The sequence below is a fragment of the Tachysurus fulvidraco genome, chromosome 23, assembly GCF_022655615.1.
Source record: "Tachysurus fulvidraco isolate hzauxx_2018 chromosome 23, HZAU_PFXX_2.0, whole genome shotgun sequence".
Classification (NCBI taxonomy): Eukaryota; Metazoa; Chordata; class Actinopteri; order Siluriformes; family Bagridae; genus Tachysurus; species Tachysurus fulvidraco.
Window position 1 is genome coordinate 5,131,696 of NC_062540.1, and position 21,619 is coordinate 5,153,314.

Here is a 21,619-nt window from a genome sequence, read left to right on the forward strand (position 1 = left end):
TTTAATTGAGCTTTTCTTTCTTTCTTTCTTTCTTTCTTTCTTTCTTTCTTTCTTTCTTTCTTTCTTTCTTTCTTTCTTTCTTTCTTTCTTTCTTTCTTTCTTTCTTTCTTTCTTTCTAATTCTACCCACTGATTTGTTTTTGGCTGCATTCATTACAGTTGTAGTTTATAGGAAGCGTAAGAGTCCCGGGACCACCAATCTGCAACTGCTGGGCCTTAGAAAGGAAGGCCCGTAACCCTCAACTACTCAGTTGTCAAGTCACTCTGGATATAAATGTACATAAGTGCCAATTTGTAACCCAGGTCCTAATTATTGCCCCTTTATGTAAAATCTCTAATGTTCTATATATCCTGACTTTACTCATTTCACTAAACAACATTCACTGTAGTATTTAGATCGATGTGTGATTGGGTGAAGACATATTTCCCATGTAGCGCTGTATGAGTCCTCAGGTTTCCTTGAATTCTTTTTTTAATAGGTTTCAATCCAGAAATTATAAAAATTAAAATGTTCCAGGAGATTTTGGACAAACTGTGAGCCACAACCTGTGTAGAATCATGACTGATTTGTTTTCTGAGGTGTAGGAATGCATGCAGGGTGCTCCTGATGACAGAGTACCACTGACTTATTAGTCATTAAAGTGTAAACTCAATAATGTATCACAGATAAGACATTTATTATTATTATCCACTAGCACTAACTCTGTAGATTTCAGGAGGAAGGCAACCGGTACTTTCTTGGCCAAGCTGGAATTTGGTTTATGACATTTATCAGTTTCTACACACACACACACACCCTAGCTCTAGAATCCTTGACCATGATCTGCCACGTAGACCAACACTTTTATCGTCCTGTTTTAAAGCACTTTTACTACCGTAGAAGATTAGCGGATTAGATGAGTTCTCATGTCTCAATATATTTAAAATAGGACTTTTCTAAAAAAAAAGAAAAAAAAGGTTATAGACTGACTTTGTCACAGTTTAAAACATTTTTTTTGCAGTTGATTTGCCACTTATAGAAATCAGAAATCTTGTTTAGATGGTGACATATTAATTAAGTAACTGTTATAAATAAATAAAAAAAACACCTAATGGAAATAAATGAATAGCTGAATATTTTTATGTAAAAATATAACCTTGACATTTAATAGCAGTTTGCAAGACCCAAGTAAGCTTTCATTTCTTTTTTTCACCAAACCACAAATTGTATCCTAACACACTGTTTCAGTTAAACACATACACACTTACACACTCATACGGCTGTCAGCTACGATGACTAGCATTTAAAAACCTGTCACCAGTAAAGTGTGATCAGTCTCATGGACAAAATGAAATTGCTTCTTAGTAATGGAGTAACGGGTTATAGCAGGACAACACTTAAAAACACGTGGAACTTGTCATGACAAATATATCATCGGAAAGCAAAAACCAAAAGCATGAGAAGTACATTTTCCTATGATACATCAAAGAACAAAAATAAATGAACAGCTCATGATGGTCACATTGTATTTATGCACATTGTAAGCTTGTAAGGCACAAACAGTGTCACCTATTCCTAAGTACTTTAAAAATCATTCATATTAACTCATTAAAATACTGTACAACATACACACCTGATTTTTTTTGCCAGATGAAAGGCCTGTTGTAACATTTATTTAATCTTAATATAATAATATTAATATAAACTTTACTAATTCTCTGTTGACATGTTGAAATATGAATTTCTCCTAGGGGAGTATAAATATGAACCACTGAAAAAAAAAACATCAGCCTATAAGTCAGGTTGATTGAATAAATTTAAAAAAAAAGGATGAAAGAAGGGGGGGGGAAGCCTATCACAGTACATCTACTGTACAATCCTGAGGTTTCTGCTCTTTAGGTTTCTACATATCATTATCTATGACTGGGGGCTTTCATTTGAAGCTCACTGTAATGTTTAAACAAAAATAAAAATTACAAAATAAAAATGTACTTTATACGACACCACTTGCAAGCGCTCCTTATCCAGAGCAAATGGTTTACCAATAGACCAATGGATTTTTAATGACTGCCTCAAAATTATAACTAGTCAAAACATCTTGTACTACATTTTCCAGGAATCTTTGAAGTAAGCCAGTTGTCCATGTCTAATTTGTTTCAGGATGTGGATTCTTTTTTTATTTTTATTTGTTTTGAGATAGTCAGATACTTTCTTGCTTGGTGATTGTGGGTTGAGGGATGGCTGATGGCTGTTTAGGCACCGTGGCTATGACGCCCTGAGCCAGTTTGTAATGTTCAGAGCTGGAAGCTGGTGGAGGAGATGGGATTGGAGTTTCAGGTGTGGCTGTGTGCACATAAAGTAAGAAGATGCATTAAAGACATGCCATAGGTTCAACAGAACAGCATTGCCAACATACAGTACGTAGTTAGAGGTGTGACATTTCTGAAGGCATTAGAAATTGTAAAAGAGAATAAGGGCTTTTTGGACCGAGTAAGCCTGATTAATTCATAAAAAGGATTACTACAGGAAGCATGTTTGGCTCTACCAGACACAAGGGGGTAAACTGTAAAAACGTGCTAAGGAACCTAATAGTATAGGTATTGCCTCAAGAACTTACACATTTGTCCGTTGTGAATTGGAGTGGCCATGCTGGTGGTCACAATGACATTGTTGCTGAGGTGCTCGTGGACCAGGTGTGGATGCAGAGATGGGGGGGCATGGGGGGCCTCATTAGCAGAACCTACAATTAGTACAAGAAAAAGTCAAGGCTCAAGAAATGTTTCAAATCAGTCCGTAGTCATGTTTTTGTTTTGTTTTTTTATTTCATTTATTTTTTATAACCTCCAAGAAGCATCTCCTGCAAGAGGTTGTCAATCTTGGCCATCCCAAACAGCTTAACAAACTGGATTTGCTCAATCATTTGCCAGGTGATGCTCTGAAGTGTGGGTAACAGAAGCAGCAGCTCGCCGAATCGCCCCCGAGAGTCATACTGCCGGTCATTGATGTAGTCTTCTAAACTGACCTGCACCTGGTAACGCATCCGCTTGATCTTGCTTGGATCACTCAGACCTTTAGCATCTACCAATCATGAGACAACAGGAATATACTCATGGCTTTATATACTCCAAGATCTGGAATATACATCTAGGTAAATATAATTTCTGGGATCATATAGGTACCTGGATCAAAGAAAACAATGGCCTTCAAGCAGGCATATTCATTATCATCTATTTGGAGCTCCTGGAAAGGTAGGACCAACTCATCGAGGATCCTTACAGCTACCCGACTCACTTCCAACTCAGGGCAATTCCTAGGAATTATATGGTCATTACCTATGGAAAGGAGAATCCAACACAACCATTAAAATGTGCAGAAAATCCAGTACCAGTATAAACTGTCATGGTTCACTGCTGAACACCTTACCCAATAGCAGAAGGTCCTTGTAAAGCATTGAGCGCTTGGCAGCTCCGAGCAGGAGATGTTCTCCAGCATGAGCTCGTAGCAAGGCTACCTGAAAAACAGACAAAATATAAAAAATGTCCAAGTCATATAAATTCCACATTCTCTTCACACCTCCTTTAAACCCTGTACATACACTTTGAATGAGAGTTGTGTGTCTGGGGGAGGAGGTCTTTAAAAGGTTAAGGTTTATATCATCAAGCCAGAGGTTCTCACAGATTTTAGGCAAGGAGCTGAGAAAGTATGTTTGCAAGAAGATGCAGTGTCATTCATGAGCAACGTCCACAAATCAGTTACCACATTCTGGTGCTTACATTGTTAATGATTCTGTAGGTCTTAAGGAGCATGTAAGTTTTCAAACCAACTCATCACTTTCTAACCAGAGACATCAAAACACATTAACCTCTTAGCATTCAGACCACCCCCACCAAATCCCCCACCCACCCCAACTCCCCCTCTCATTCTATTTCACTTTAAACCTTTTAAACATTGTAGACATATTTTTGGTTAAAAAATGACAAGAACCCACCTGAATGAATGCTCATTACAGTGCCTCACTGTTTCTATCATTACATTACTATCAATTAGATGAAATTTTGTGATAGAACCCAATAGAACCCCTTGCCCTGAAGACACACCAAGTCTGCGATTTAAATGCTTTAAACTCGATGTTGCAGATTCTTGCTTTTAGTCTTACCTGGTCGTCCAATGGAAGGTCACAGAAGGCTGGAATATATTTGGCCCATTCTACCAGTACCAACAGTTGCTGCTTCATAGATTCACACACATCTGTAATGGTGGCTATCTTTTTTGTTCTGATGTCACCGTTCATGATCGGAACCGGAGAGGAGATCTAAAGCATATCAAATGTTTCGGTTAAAACCTGCATAGAACAAATGGAATAAATAGCTTATGATATATCAAGAGTATGGGCCAACCTGTCTAGAGAGGACATCAGCCTGGATGAGTGCATTGATAGAGGGAAAGCTACTGTCCTCATAACTGGACCTTCTGGTACTGATTCGGTCTCTTTCATTCTGTACAGCTAGGGTAAATAAGAACAAAGTAGTGAATGACTTGAGTCTTCCCTTATTTGAAATGAGGAAATACTCATCACATAAATTCAATCGCTGTAACCGAGTCGCTCTCGACCAATCAGTCACACAGTAAAGGGAGGCGGATTGCATTAACATTGCCACTATTAGTCAAAAGGGGAAAATTCTCAAGGTTGGCCTGTTTATCAGTGTGTAATTATGATGCCTCTGAACTGTTTGCTCAGCACGAGTTGGCCATAGGCTTCACTGCATTGTAGAGTGAACATTAACAAGTTGTCTGTCTCGCTCTGATGTTGCAACATGCTCTGCACAGCCGACTTCTCTCAGTCCGATTAGGCACATGAGCTTGCTTTCAGTCTTGCTTTGCCATCAGAGCCTCATTCATAAGTCATGAAACAACATGAAAATGACATGTACCTTCTTTTTTCATTCCGGCTCGAAAGCATTTCTTAAGCCTACAGTATCTGCATTGGTTTCTCTTGTCTTTATCCACTATGCATTGTCTGTTAAACCTGTAAACACATAACATAAGACACTAGATTTAATATTCTTAGTTTGGAAGCATTTGAGGATATAACTAAAAGAGATCTGAGAAATGGTGATTATAAGACGATGGTAATCTATTGCCAACCTGCAGGAGTACATGTGGTTTTTGCGAACACTGCGTCTGAAGAAACCCTTGCAGCCATCACAGCTGGAGGCTCCATAGTGTTTTCCTGTTGCCCGGTCACCACAGATGGCACACAGTGTCCCTGTGCCCAGGTGATTGGCAGCATTTAGGTTGGCACCCTCAGCTGGCGAGGAATCTGAAAGAGAAGATTGATTGCTTATAGACATTTTGCAAAATTGTAATTTCTCCAATACTAAGATTTGCTTTTGCTTTTGGCCTAAACTTTAATACCATCTGCAACCATAGTTAGTTTGCAAGAACAGGGTGGCATTATACTTTCAGTATTTAGACCACAAGCATTGCTTAAGGAGCAATCATTTTATTATGTGTTGTATATGTGTTATATACTTAAATACAAGTGATGAATTATTCAGAATTCTTGTGCATTGATCAGACATGTCTGTTTCTTACTACATACTCAGCTAGGGAAAAAAAAAGATTTTGTTTCTCAGCTATAGAGATGCAATGGACAAAAGGCAAAATGGAGTAAAATGGTTTTTAAAAAAACTTATGCTACAGTTAATTAGGAATAAATCATTTAAAATAAAGTATTTTAAAAATATAGTGCTTGCTTCAGTCATCCAGCAGTGATTATAGCTGAAATTTGTACCAAGCAAATAGACCTTTCCAAAACAAACAAACAAACAAACAAACAAACAAACAAACAGATAAATAGATAGATAGATAGATAGATAGATAGATAGATAGATAGATAGATAGATAGATAGATAGATAGATAGATAGATAGATAAATAAATAGGCAAATAAATAAATAAATAAATAGGCAAATAAATAAATAAATAAATAAATAAATAAATAAATAAATAAATAAATAAATAAATAGTACTCATAGATGCACAAGTGGACTATACATCTGATGTGGACATTTTTCAAAGGTTTAGGAAAAACAGTTTAAAGAAATATTTTTGTAATTTACAACTAATTGGTCAAATGGACAAAAAATTTTAATAAGTAAATTATTAATCATTAAAAAAATATATTTAGTTGTTTGCTTTTGTGTCAAATAGTCAAAGGAGCATTGGGTGATTGCATTAAAGCCAAACAGGGCAAACAAATTTCTTCATTTGATCAAAGGAACTCATGCTACATGATAGCTCTGTTAATTGGCTCCTTTTGAACTGATTCATTATCTGAATGGGGTTAACATGTGACAGATTTGGAAATCATTTTCATCAACATTTAAATGATGCTCTCATAAATGCAACTAATCAGTTTGGTTAAATGCACCATTAAATAGCTATTTAAATACACTTAAAGCTGTATTCAATTTAAGTGCAGAAAAGATGTTCAAACATGACCCAGATTAAATACAGAATTTAAATTAAGATGCCGGATCAAGTTAAGGGTATCAGTTAGATTTCTCATAAAAACAAGCCATGGGAGACTAAACCACTGAACGGTTCAGTGACATCTTTAACAGTCTGGGTCCATTTATCTTGTATGTCAAACATCCCTGGAAATACTACTCTGAACGGACATCTTATCCTCAACCGACCAACTTCAGGTAAGAAGAGCTGGATGAAATCACATTGGGATTTCTGCCTATGTAACTCTTGGGATGAAACACAATCCTAGCTTGCCTACAAGACAGAGCTTGTAGCCATAATCTCTCTGTAAGCTTGTTGCATTTCAGTCTCATGTATGCTGGCTGCCCTGCTGTCACAATCGCAACCAGTTGAATGTGGAACTTTTAAAATAAGCCAATGCTGGCACACCATGAATCACTCTGAAAAGTCTATAAACGAGTGTGAAACCCATTAAACCTCATCATCCCACACTTGACCAAACATTCACTAACTGATATAAACTCAGAGGACTCAAAGTTCAGCTGGGAGGAGGACTCACCTGTGCTCATGGCGAGCACTTGCATGTTCTCAAACTCCAATGTGGTGTAGGCCGGGTCCAGGGCCTCGCTATAGTCTGCCATCTCCATGTCTGCTAGTGCTTTGGACAAACGCATTCTCAGCTACCTGACACTGGGGGCAAAGACTTGTGCTCTTCAGTGGAGTTTGAACCCCCCCTTCTCTTAAAGCAAGCCCCGCCCCGTTTAGAGAGGTAGACACCTCTGAGTGACATGTCTTCTGGAGCAAAGATGAAACTGAATTTGATTGACAAGTCAGACCTCCCCACTCCAGGCCACGGCCAGTTGTGGAGTGGGGTGGCCCTTAAGTTAATCATTTTCTTGCTTTTCAAGTGCTAAATCAGAATTGTTTTTCTTTTAGATATGGACAAACATATCTCTCTCTCTCTCTCTCTCTCTCTCTCTCTCTCTCTCTCTCTCTCTCTCTCTCTCTCTCTCTCTCTCTCTCTCTCTCTCTCTCTCTCTCATTATCATGATCCGTAAAGGTTTAGCAACTTGTGATGGCAAGTACATTCCGTCCCTGCCATTTTGCTCTACTTACATTTATTGGCCTATTACACAAATCTGATCCAATTTTCAAATAAATACCTTGTATTTTTATCTTTTTATCTCAATATTGTCCTTGTCAAATTCGAAGAACACTATCACAGATAAATAGATAACTGATACCAAATATCGTTTTTAGTATTATATTATTAAGTCATTAATTTCAGACTGAGAGGCAGCCAGCCTTGTTTGCAGTTTTTGGTAAGTGTATTAATTCTCACACAATAAACAACAGCAGTAACTCTTGCAAGCAGCAAATTCTGACCTTTATGTAAAAGAACTCATTGTTCACTGAAAACCCATATGCACATGATCTGTTAATTTGGGTCCAACTTTGGAGAACAGTACACTGAGCTCAACATTATGCATAACTTCATCATCATTAATATGTAGTGTTCTAATGACTGGTCTGTTGGTCTAAGATATGGGACGACTAGTGGCAACAAACCCAGCGAATTATTTCCCCAAAAAATATTGTAGCAGAGATGCTAAATGTATTTTTAGGAAAAGTCTGTAGTTCTTTTAGTCTAGTTTTCTAAACATGAACCAACATGGCTTCCCTATCAGATCCTTTGTTTCTGTTTATCCAGTCACATGTAATTATGGAAATTAAATGATTTACCTGAAGGCAGCTCATCAGACCAGAAACTAACATTTAATTCGCTCTCTGTGGTTGGATTATCAACAGGACGACATGTTTGATGATGGTACTGTACCTGAGTGTTTAAACACAAATGAACAGAGAAATACTGTATGTTTTAATCTCCACTTCAAATTAAAAATAAAAAAGATGTTTGCTCACACACCATGGTGCTGGTCAAAATTGGTAACATCAAGCAACACCAAATGAAAATAGAAACATTATATTTCACTACAATTGTCTGATTTTCAGTCATCATTTTATTGTTAGTGGTTCAGAATGAAAAGCGATGCAGTTTAGATAAAAATACCCCTGATCTGTGTGGTCTTTTAGTCCTTGTCTGTTTGCTAAATGTAAAGTGATATGACGGAGTCAATTAACATAACAAGACCAAAAAAGTGTTAAAATTCAACAGCTCCTTTACTATTCAGGACACAGTTTTTCAAATCCAATATATCTCAATTAGATAATATTGTGGAAAGTATGACTTGAATCAATAGTGATACAATCATACAACAATCCTTTATCCTTAAACTAGTTTGCAAGTGATCGTTATAATCTGTTTGAAATACATATGCATGGTAGTATCATTACATTTTACAGGGATGTGCTAATCCAAAGGGAGAGTATTAGTTGGGCAAACAAGCACAACGAGTACATGAGTGTAAGGGCATGGGCAAACACAGAGGAGGGTATATTTGTAGAAGAGAAAGTGACAGTACAAAGCGATGGGTCAATGTTCCCCAGATCAGAGAGTCAACAAGGGCAGTAAATGTACTTTCATGAATCTCATCTCTCTCTCTCTCTCTCTCTCACACACACACACACACACACACACACACACACACACACACACACACACACACACACACACACACACACACACACACTCAAACAATGTCACAATCCCCACGGTCTACAGTACATGCTAACCAATGGAACTAACAAAATGCTCAGTGAACTTGGCACCAACTTTGGGACTCCCCGGTCATTCTACACACAACTAAGAACTCACATCATTGTTTGGTTAATATCAAGATGCATATGGGCATCTCCAAATTGCTCTTAGTTATCTATGACTCTGGTATGGATTGGTAAAAAGATCTGGTAAAGATCTTTATCTGTGTGGGTTTTTTTTTATTTTTATTTTTTTATGATCTTTGTATTACTAGCAAAAATGATGCAGAACTGAGGCAGACTAAATTAACTGTGTTGTTTGGAGTAGCCTGGAAAACACCTAAACTTACTAGGAAACTGGCGATTTAGATATGGACAAGGAGCACATGATGTGGTATGGACTGTAGGTTCAGAATCGTACTGTGAGTTATGCATTAAAAAGCCAAATGAAGTCAGAATATCAGCATAGGTTATTAGTAGAAAATTAGTAGTAAAATTTATTTTACTTTTTATTCTATCTATCTATCTATCTATCTATCTATCTATCTATCTATCTATCTATCTATCTATCTATCTATCTATCTATCTATCTATCTATCTATCTATCAACACACACATTTAATCCCATTCTATCATCTCTGTGCCATGTTAAAAGCACATTTTCTGAAATCACTTATTTGCTCAAGAGCTTTCGTTTAACCACACTGACAAGTAAATAACACTGCAAATCAGTGACTCACACTGTGCAAATCTTATCTGGCTTACCATTACAGTTTTTATCATATCTCACATCTTCCAGCGTTGTGTGATCTCTTCCTGCTGGCCCTGAATGCCTCTATAAAATCTAATCCACAAGGTTATGGCTTTCTCCGTCACATGCAAAGTCAAGGTGTTTAAACCTGCAAGTCTAGATCGCTATCATTAGCAATTCACTTGAGGTGGGAAAGTAATCCTAGTAAATCTACATTCTTAAAGTTTTGTTAAAATTGTCTAATTAGTAACCCACTCAGGGAGAACTTGTAAAGATCAACGTACTGTAGGCAATAACCTGAACCCGAACCCGGGGACCCTTTGAGGAAGCTTAATACAAGATGAATAGAATATTCACAATTTATACTTTGGCTACTGCGGTGATGAACGCACATTCATGGAATAATAATACAAGGAAAAAAAAATGTTTTTATGGCTACTCGTATGCTTTCTGATTGGGGCTTTAAAAGAATAATTAAGCTAATTTTTAACTAGTCAGCTAACTATAGACATGTAATGTTCTTATCTATTTGAAGCACTACAGCAGGGATTCGCAAACCTTTTGTAAACCTTATACATTTTTCTATTCCCAAAGTTGACTTTGGAAATTTACTTTACTGGGGCTGCCGATTGCCTTCATTAATAGTCCATCAACCGGTTAACAAGTGAATTATCCACTCTTTCATGAATCGATCACTTAAACGATTCCTCGTTCTCAAGGAGTTTTTAAGCAGCTTAACACCCTTGAGTGAATGTAATTGATTTAACTTTCACCTCATTCTTCACTGATCACATCACTCCAGCTCAAAGCACTAAGAGATACTCTGACTCCACTACACAGCTTTTCTATCTTAAAATATAAATCACTAGTGCTGCCCTCAAAGAAAGATGTTCTCAATGCGTAACATCTTATGTTTTCTGTTCCATCACTTTTGATTCACATGCAGTCACAGCGTGGAGATGTACTTTGAAACTAATTATGGAGGACATCCAGATGATCTCTCCTTCCCTAATAGTTCCCATGTCCATGTCCTATAATCAGTCACCCATGCCGCCCGGGGCTAAAAGTCAAAGGACGGCTCCGAACTGATGTAACTCTGCTGCCTATTTCCCCCTATGAAACTTCAAACTCCAGTTTGTGAACAAAGTCCTGTCTATCTTCACAATAGGGATCTCCGACCACTGACCAAACTCCATTTGTAACCACTGCCTATTTGTACCTTCTCTTGAATGCGTCTTTTTCATTTCCACCAAACAGGACATGGCGATCAGAATCGCCAGCTTTTCGGCCTACATGGAATAACGTGCTCTTGGAATAATTGTGGATAACTTTGGAAATACATTGGTTACTCGTCTCTCTTTGGATGCCTGAAAGGGTTTTATGGTGCTTGGCTGCGTTGATAAGAATGACAAGAGAGTGGAAGATAGAAGGAAATATGCTTGCTCCAGCACATCTGAAGCCAGTAAAAAAAGCCAGCGTGGACTCACTGGGGTAGATGGCACAGGTACGTAAGAATAGTGACATGTGAAGACCTTGTCAACAGATTGCTATCTGTTAACCACACAGCTTATGCAAGCCCCCTCTGTGAAAAACTGGCTGTCAGAGTGAAAGACCATCAGAAGAAATGTAATAGGATGTGCTGAAAGTGATTTGATTTTAGTTTTAATCCATTTCTCATGTATAATTATCTCACAAGACTGAAAGAGAGCATGATCAGATCATTCATATCACTGTGTATGCTATGAGGACTGATAAGCATGGTCTACGCTCCTCCTCTGCATTAAAACCAGATTAGTGCACTTCAAAGCAGTCCTATATTCGTGAGGGCTTGAACAGTGAAATCAATGATAGTGAAGAAAAAAAGAGCAGACTCAGCGAGTATTCAGGTCAGAATAGGTGAGACTGATAAGACTTTTGCATGTAATCCCATCTGTTCAATGATTTTCCTCCTAAAACCTGTTTTAGCGGGCAGCATGTAATGGTGTCTTGTTTGTTTACTGTCAAAAGTGTCATGAAAGTATGTAAGAAAATACAAATCCATAATTTCAAATAAACTGATTAATGTGTTGTAAACAAAAAACAGAAACAAACACAGCTACTGTACTTATGATAGGTGTAATATTTGTGCTGTTGTATTAAAGGTAAAAGGATTACATGGCATCTGGCCACATGATTGGGAAGTTTTAATTCCATGGGGGTCTCATATTTAATTTAGTGTCATATATTTCAAGTGGATTGATCGTATGACAGATGAGATACGATGCTCACGGGACAAAGAAAGAACACACTCATTAATGCGAACATGAGCAAGGCCAAGGCATTTAGCGACATTCATAAACAGTGTTAAATCATTCATCCTTAGTAACTCCCTGGACAAAGTCACAGTGATTTAAATTAGACTGCTAGACTTTTGTTTATATTTTGTGGAACAGAACCAATTAGAAATTGAAACTATTATGTACAAAAACAGCCTTGTGTAGATATTTATTTAAAAACTAGTTTAGATCCTGCTTTCTTTGAGATTAAATATGAAAAAACGTAGAGCTACAATTAATCGGAGTGTTAAACAGATACAGTAAAAGATATCATCATTGCATTTTACATTTAACAGACTTCTATGGACACTGTCTTTCTGTAAACAATAGATAATGATTTTATATTAAAATATCAGAATGTGAAAGCATTAATCAAATCAAAATTTATTGAAAACGTTCATCAATAATTACAAATCAAATTCACACTATTATTTCTAAAAAAAAAAAAAAAAAAAAAAAACCTCAGGTAACACTTTACAATAAAAGTAGATTAATAATCCTGCACTAATACCTGAATTAATACTAACAAAGCGCTAACCTTAACTCCGACATGTGTCTAATGAATTCATGTGTGAACAACGGCTACCTTAAGTGAACCAAACATGCTCTAGAATAAAGAATATGAATGAAATGTGTATCATTTCAAACAATTTGCTATAGCTGGATAGCACTGGATTACTTTCATAATTTATACTGATCTTTCTTATCGAATGTGAAAAGAAGCATTACTAATATACACCAAGAATTTCACCTCAACCCACTTTATGTCATTCTCCTCCATCCATTTCCCTTCACATCTCATTGTAGTACTAGTACATGCTCTGATGCTCTGATTGGCTCTTTAACCATAAACCATCTCCTTCTTTATCCATGTGTTTAAATAATGCTTGTTCACTGACAATCATGTACTAACATGTAAATAATGTGGTCATTATTCACGCATGAATTCACAATACTCATTTTAGGTTAGCTCTGTATTAGGCTGTGATAAATATGTGACTCAACTCATCATTAGTTCATATTTAAGTACTTATTAATTCAGGTATTTTTGCATGATTATTATCATGTACTGTTATTGAATTTAAATTTAGGCCTAAAGTCACACGTCATTCAATTATTACATCACTAGATACCTCTGACGAGCAAAAAAGGCACCTTTGCTAAGCCCCTCTAAGAAGCATCTCCAAAAAATACAAATACACTGTAAAGGGGGAAAACATAATATCATGCCCAGACATAACATAATCCGTGCATAGACATAACATCAGGTATCGTTTGTGAGCTACCAATACAACTCTTAAAATTATTAGAATTTACACCTGCAGAAGCATCGATTTCACAATGTGGGCAAATATAAAACAGAATTTTAGATATGATTGGTGATTTTTCTAACAAATGACCACCTAAGGAAATATTGGCTTCCAAAGATTCATCCAAGACAGAAGCAGCCTTTTCCATAACAATTAACAGTTATCTGTGAATTTCCCAAAGTCCTTAAACATCTTAGTATTTGGAGTCTGGGTAATCATAAACCTCTAGGGCTTAATACTGCACCATAAAGTATTTCTGTTTAAGCCTCAACATCACAGGGTTGTAGACATTTGTAGGTGTGGGGGAAGAGAGGTGAAAATGTCAGGATCATCCATCCCGCTTTATTGTTTCTGGAATATTGCAGAGATTTTTATTTTTATTTTTCATTGAAGAGATAAAGATCATCCAATGTCAAGTTCCTTTAAAAAATGATGACACAATTTGCTATATGTACTGCAAATAAGATGCGTCCTGACACCTTGATTAACACTTGAGTTGTATTAAAATCTAAAATCTATCTGTTCTAGTTATTTTCTCATAAAACCATAAACGGCCCAAGAAGCTACCTGAACATCAAATAAGTAAACAATTGCATCAATACACATTTAACGCAATGCTCTTTGTAAATCAATCATGGCCTCTGATAAGGTTCTTTCAATTATTAACCATTGTTTTGCTGAGAATTGAGTTGGCTAAATCTAGTTTGCTGGCTCAGGAATACCGAGTAGACACTTATCACTTTATCACTTTTTTAAGTCATCAATGAAAGAATAATCATTTCATCTGAACCAATGGATAACCAACCTATGGATACAAGTTAAGCAGTTGTTATAGCTGACAATGATAGAGTCATTAAAGTACAGTATCATTTGACTCATAAGTGTAAGATGTTTATTCATTTTACTATAATCATTTATGATTAACCAACAAGTCCTGTGTCATTCTCAATCTCTGACCATGTTATGCAATGCAGTTTACAAATATTAAGCAGCTTGAAGTTTTTTTTCTGAATTTTTGCTTGGCCAAGGAATTGCTTTAGCAAGGAGTTTGCTTAATACATTAAATTGCACTCAAACCTTAACTGTCAATATTAATGGAGCATCGGTTCTACAGGTAAAGTATTAAAGGATGTAAAAAAAATTAAGAAATAAGACACATTTATGAATTGTGACTATTAACCACAACAAATATGATATTGGTTGCTATGAAAAAATTTCTATTTGTGTTTTTATTCCTAAATGAAAAATAATTTTCTATCTTGTTGGGTCAATTAAAAAACAAACAAACAAACAAACAAACAAACAAACAAACAAATAAATAAATAAATAAATAAATAAATAAATAAAATACTACTACTACTAATAATAATAATAATAATAATAATAATAATAAGAAGAAGAAGAAGAAGAAGAAGAAGAAGAAGAAGAAGAAATTGCATGATGATTGATGACTATTCGCTGCAAAAATGACAGCAAGTGAAAATATCTTGAAAATGAACAAATTTATCTGATATTTCTTATCATGATTTATTTTATTTTAAATCAAAGAGAGTTTATTTTACAGTCAGATTTTTCATGTTTTTTTATGAATTGTTATGGATAGTTGGACACTCGAGTTGTCGAGCAGCTCCACCTTGTGGTCTTCTTGTGTAAGTGTTTACAGGAAAAAGTGAGTTCTACACGTAAGGTGGACATTGGTTCATGGTGGTAGTATTTTGCAAGTTTTAAAAATAGTGTATATTTTTTTTAAAAAAGAAAGAAAGAAAAAATGAAGAAGAGAAGAATGTGGTGTGTCCCCTTGGATGAACCCTTAATGGTTTTCATATTCCAGTGACAGAAATCATGAAAACAATGAGAACTTGCACTTCTGTTATACTTTAAAACGGTTGCTAAACTCCTTAACCCTCCTGCAGACCTCGTCTGAATTCCTATGCAAATTAGGAGCTCCGAGTCAACTTGACCTTGTCTGTTTTGACTGCTTATAAAAAATTAAGTATATATGATAGCCTTTTTTTTCTTCACCTTTTTTCTAACTTGCTTACAACATATTAACATATATTTTGCAAAAAAATTTTAATATTTGGTATAATAAACCTCATCAATATGCAAAAATGCCTAATTTTCTAGTAAAAAAAAAAACAAACAGAAATTTTTAATTATTTTCACTCTAGAGGCACAAAAATTAATGCACAATTACAGGCTGGTATATTTCAAAGCCAGGAGATTGTTTTGAAACCATTTTGACCATTTTTAATGTCAGTAAATAATAAAACCTGTTTTTTTCCAGGTGAAATTGACTTGAATGCTTATAAATCAAAAATTCTACAATGATCACCATCCTATGTGATCAGCTTACATTTGTGAACATTTTACACTTGTTATGTCTATTTTGCCTACCAGATGCCATCTGATCACCCAAACTCGGGCTACAAACACACACACACACACACACACACACACACACACACACACACACACACACACACACACACACACACACACACACACACACACACACACACACACACCACTCAAAAACATGGCATAATATGATTTGAATATGAAAACACAACATGTGTGTGTGTGAGAAGATATTGTCCCCAGCTAGGCAAAGGCATATCAAAAGTGTGAAATATTTACAAATGTGTGGCTTTGTGTATGCAAAGGCCTAATGAAATGCAATGCCCAATTTGTGTGTGTGTGTGTGTGTGTGTGTGTGTGTGTGTGTGTGTGTGTGTGTGTGTGTGTGTGTGTGTGTGAGTGTGTGTTTTGGGTGCGTGTGTTAGTGGACATTTTGTGTGTGCATTTTTGTGTATGTGTGTTCATTGCGCTGAAAAGGGCAAAAGTGTGACCTATTGCCCCACTAAATGTGGCCGAGTCAAATTGACTCGGGAGGACTTGAGGAGGAAAGTATTTCTTTTACGAACACATAGTTCAACAAAAATAGACAAAATTAATTTTTCTTGCAAAATTCATAATTTGGAACAATCCTGGTAAATTTCAGGCATGTGGAAGGAAACCGAAGTTATGACACATTAAACTTTCCAGATGAGTCAAATAGACCCCAGGTCTGCACAAGGGTTAATACACTCACAACAACAAAAGCACAAATGGATAACTACATAAACACAAATCACCCCCATTTAAGTCTTGAAGCTAACACACAGACACATGTATTAAAAACACAGTATATGAATGTAGAATTCCTTGGACCCATATGCAAATCCAGTGCTTAAGCCAAACCCCCTGCTGTTATTATTACACTGCAGAACCCTAAAACAGAGGGTCGAGCTAAGATCCCATAACTAATCACGAGAACCCCCAAGAAACCCTTTCCCAGAAAGACTGTGTCACTATTTATATGAATGACAAAAATATTTGTTATGGAATGGAGAATACAGGAAAGCAGCTGAAGTGCTTCGTTCTCCTGAGTAATACGAGTAGGTAGGAGGCGAGCTGCAGCACTCCTACATGATGCTATCTTTAAAAATCCCACAGGCACAAAATATTCATTTAACTTATCCATATTCAGTTCTCAGACACTTAAACACCTTCTCACACTAACCTAGAACTTTCCTTAAAACTGCCTAACAGCAAAATGGCTTGTAAACAAATCCAGAACAACAACAGCCTGTTAACTATTCAGGCATCTCCGGCATCTGTGAATATGCAGTGTGTAAATGGGAGTGTGTTCCAGCAAGTCAGTACCTGGATTCATCGAAATGCCATGTTCTCCGTACATCCTGGGCTCTAGGTCTGCAGATGCGAGCCCAGCGACTTCAGGCTCCTCTATGGAGCAGGTTGCCCATTCAGGCCTCACGTTGTGTGCGTGTGTGTTGGGGGCGCAGAATGTGTGTGTGTGTGTGTGTGTGTGTGTGTGTGTGTGTGTGTGTGTGTGTGTGTGTGTGTGTGTGTGTGTGAGAGAGAGAGAGAGAGAGAGAGAGGCTCTGACTCCCTGCAGCACATGCACGCTGACCGCCAGCGATCCTAATCTCTTAATGCCTGTCACATTGAGATTTCATAGGAGTCTTGGGTTCACAGCTAATACTGTCAATTGTGTAGAGTTTGTAATTCCACTTTGAACACCTCCACTTCCAGTTCAGGTACAAGTCTATACAGCATCAAGGCAAAATGTTTTCCTTGTTATTTCCCATTTTTGACCTTGGGAAATTACCTTTTTTTTAAATACTCATTTTAAAAATCAAAAAGAAACTTAAAAAAAGAAAAAAGTTCCTTAGCAAAGAAAAACAAAAGCGTTAATATGGTCAAGTTTCTTATAAGTAGCTGTTTGTTTAACATTTATAGAAGGAGTCTCCGATGTCAGCATTTATCTAATGGTCAGAAAGTTCACGAAAGAGAAAAGAGAGGATCATTTATAGCTGTTAAATTATGGATGGCAACATAATCACACTATCTGTTGTCACCCACATAAAATGGTTCCATAGAATATTGTAATGCAAATTGAAAAGGTCAAACTTTTTATACACAGCACTTATTATACTATTTATTATATTACAGACCTTCAAATTTTTTACTAAAGGTTTACTTTAGAGTCATGGTCCTTATTAAAGTGTTTAAGCTGTATGTCTTTGAAAAATTAAGCAACAAAGGTGACAATACAATACAATACAATTCAGGAGAAGGAAAGAACAGGAATTTAATGGGTTAAACAAAAGTTTCAAGAAATACCTCACATAGATGATTCTTTCTTACACACATCAGATCCGTTAATTAATCACAAAGGAGAATTAATGTTTCACCCATGAAAGCAGTGATAAATGATTCATAAAAAAAAAAAAAAGATGACTAGTCACCACTTAATCACAGACAGGCAGTTGTATCACATGAAACAATGCAGAGTTTCCTCTCACAATATGCTATCTAGCTGCTAGCAATAAAGTAGCGAGCTGAATAGCTAAGATTATGTCTTTATAGATATTATAAATGCATTATATGACCATGTTGATTAAAATAAATTGGTAAATTTATGGATAAAGTGCTTTTGCACAGCTAATGCATTAGCCTAATCTTGTTCTTAAGACTAAAAGGGCTCACTTCAGGCTACAGTTAATCTCTCTGCATTAAGTGGGCCCTCATGGTCTTAAGAACGCATTAACTGTGCTGCAAAAACACTTTATCCATACATTTACAAATATATTTTAATCAACATGGTCATATCATGCATTTATAATATCTATAAGGACATAATATTAGCTAGTCAGCTAGCTACTTTATTGCTAGCAGCTAGCTAGCGTATTGTGAGAGGAAACCCTGCACTCGCTGCTTTAAGAAGTGTTTCGAGAATATCGTCATGCTAGTATCAATAGGCCAGGGTTTTTCAGCAGACTCTCGAGCTAAAACCTGAACCGAAAGGCGTTACTACAGGACGTTTAGCGCTTTCACTTTTGCTAAGATGAGAAAATGAAAGTTTTTAAGTGACACTTTCACTTTTGGTGTGTAATTCTGACTTAAGTCTTACTCTAAGAGGAAAAAAAAACAGTACTAAATTGCACTTTTGCTTGTCACTGGAGATTTTGTACCCTTTGTTGTACCTTTAATGTGTAACTTTCACCTGGAAATGTGGAGTACTGTAAGTGTACCTTTAAAGATCATTTAATGCATGTAAATGGACCAGAATTATTTTTTAAATGTACACTTCTTTAGTATAAGATGCATACCAATTTTACAGAAGGAGTTAGTGTGATGAACAGCACAGTTCAGTACATCTATTCTGAAACTGTTCTTCAATATTTAAGATAATTGTAATTTAAGTTCTGAAATCTTAATGAATTGCAACATGACTACACTTTTATTCGGGATTGTGAGCAGACCGAACAGTACAGATTATTTATGGCTCTAATGACCAGAAACAAATATTTCAAAATCTTAAAAGCAAGGCATTTAGAATTTAGCAATCAAAATTTAGCAGCATTGCTCAGGCTTTTCTCAGAAATCCTGTGATTTAGTTGTTTTGTCTTCTGACCTCGTAGGTTAAAGGTGCTTGAAGTGTCGATCGGTAGACCTTCTCTTTAGAGTAATTTGACTTTTTCAGGGTAAATAGAACTTCTCGCTGCAGACCTGTTCAACTGCTCGAGTTGTGTTTACTTTTAGCCAGAGATCCTACTAGGTTTGCAGTGGGGAGGTATTTGTCCAGGTTGTAAAGGCTGGACATTAAATCGAAGATAGTCTTTGTAGCCGGAATCTTGTTGCAGCAGCAACAGTGTTATGTATTATTCTGTTTTCAGAGACATCTTTTTACACTCATATTTAATTTACTAACGATTAAAAAAAAAAGTGAAGTGACATACGGCTAAGTATGGAGACCTATACTAAGAATTTGTTCTCTGCATTTGACCCATCCAAAGTGCACACACACACCGTGAACACACACCCGGAGCAGTGGGCAGCCATTTATGCTGCGGCGCCCGGGGAGCAGTTGGGGGGTTCGGTGCCTTGCTCAAGGGCACCTCAGTTGTGGCCAACCCAAGACTCGAACCCACAACCTTCGGGTTACAAGTCAGACTCTCTAACCATTAGGCCACAACTGCCCAATTTATTTATTACCCTTTGTGATTTTTTAATGATGATTGATTATTTAATCGAAATTTAATTCTACTTGGGATTTATTTTAATGGTTAATTTATTTCCCCATGTGATTAGAATTTTTCATCCATTTTTTCCCCAAAGGAATTTAAAGAATGTTATATTATTTTTCCATTTTCCATTCATGTTTACAGGAAATTATAGACAGGTTATTTTTTTATTGAATATAGGTGTCCTAAAGGCGTACCATTGTACTGCATCATCTCCTGTACAGTGAAAGCATTCCAGTACTCGACTGTCTGGATTCCTCTAGAAACTTCTTCCGGTTGCTATTAATGAAATTTGTCTGACCCTCAGGTATAGTTCACATGATGCCATTTGTTTAATTGATGTCACACAAGCAATTCCAGTGCATTTTCTACACAGGATCAAGTATCATCTCATGTTAAATGTTTGCTTTGTATTTTTTCCTGCTGTTGTTGTTGCTGTTTAACAGCAGGACCTGGCACTAACACTAATCTGAAGCATTCTTTGATTGTGAAACCAGTGTACAGTACAATGCAATTATTCTTAGTTTCTCAGTGCCAGAAAGAGGCTTAAAGGGCATTCAGCCAAAATGTAAATGTTACAATTACTTATTTGGCAGTTTCTTTTGTCCAAAGGGGCTTACAAGTGAAGCAGAAACCAGTCATGTAGCTGAATGGTTAGGATTAAATTCTCCAATCAAGGGCCCAAATGCGGCTCCTGGAATTTAAACCCAGAAGAACAAACATATTTAGGCTTAATCACTGTAATAACTCTTCTATTATAACTCAGTATCCTTTCAGTTAAGTATGTCATATACGCATAAAGACAGCCTCAGATTCTGAGGAAGTGTGTTCTTCTGCCTTTGCACATCCAGCTCAAGCTGTGTTTAATGTGTTCTGAAATGCTTTTCTGCTCATGACATTTGTAAAATGTGGTTATTTGAGGTTCTGTTGCCTTTGCATCAGATGAACGCTGACTTCTAGATGTTTCTATCTGCTGAACTGATGCTTGATTGCTGATTTTTGTTTGTTGATGTGAACTGTGAACAGCGACCGAAGCGCTTGACTAAATAACAAACTGCATGAATGAGAAGGTTCTAATAAACTGGATAATGAAGAGGTATAATGACTGCTTCAAATGCTGTAAATGTTATATGTAAAACAGAAGTAATATCAAGTCTCACACACACACACACACACACACACACACACACACACACACACACAGAGAGAGAGAGAGAGAGAGAGAGAGAGAGAGAGAGAGAGAGAGAGAGAGAGAGAGAGAGAGAGAGAGACTTTTTTTAAATAGATAAAATTGTCTAAATATTATGACTGATCTCATATAATTCAAACAAAATTTTCCAAAAAGATGAAAAGGTGATTTTGGTGTCAAACAAAAGACGTCAAAGTTTTGTCTTGACCCACTCATGACAGCATACTGTATATTAAAAATATATAACAAGGAGAATGGGTAAGGATGGGTGAAGCGATCTGGCATGGGTGCAAAAGGTATGTCATGAACAATGAGTCTTGTGGGTATACAAAC

The 21,619-nt window shown here is 36.5% G+C and overlaps 1 protein-coding gene across 1 annotated transcript; it reads right to left on the reverse strand.

Moving 5' to 3' along the window:
• Positions 1 to 657: 657 nt before the first annotated feature.
• hnf4a (hepatocyte nuclear factor 4, alpha) lies at positions 658 to 7,233 on the reverse strand. The gene is made up of 10 exons (XM_027144573.2): positions 7,030 to 7,233; positions 5,125 to 5,299; positions 4,911 to 5,005; positions 4,377 to 4,483; positions 4,136 to 4,291; positions 3,403 to 3,490; positions 3,159 to 3,311; positions 2,821 to 3,057; positions 2,597 to 2,719; positions 658 to 2,322 (listed from the first exon to the last, which is right to left on the reverse strand). Exons 1-10 carry the CDS (start codon positions 7,142 to 7,144, stop codon positions 2,180 to 2,182), a joined length of 1,392 nt encoding a protein of 463 aa, XP_027000374.1. The 5' UTR covers positions 7,145 to 7,233; the 3' UTR covers positions 658 to 2,179.
• Between the last annotated feature and the right edge of the window lie 14,386 nt (positions 7,234 to 21,619).

Coding starts and splice junctions, on each gene's coding strand:
- hnf4a (XM_027144573.2), bottom strand. CDS start 7,144: ATGCGTTTGTCCAAAGCACTAGCAGACATGGAGATGGCAGACTATAGC. Junction 5,300..7,029: donor AGTGCTCGCCATGAGCACAG/GTGAGTCCTCCT, acceptor CTTCTCTTTCAG/ATTCCTCGCCAGCTGAGGGT. Junction 2,720..2,820: donor GCAGGAGATGCTTCTTGGAG/GTTATAAAAAAT, acceptor TACTAATTGTAG/GTTCTGCTAATGAGGCCCCC.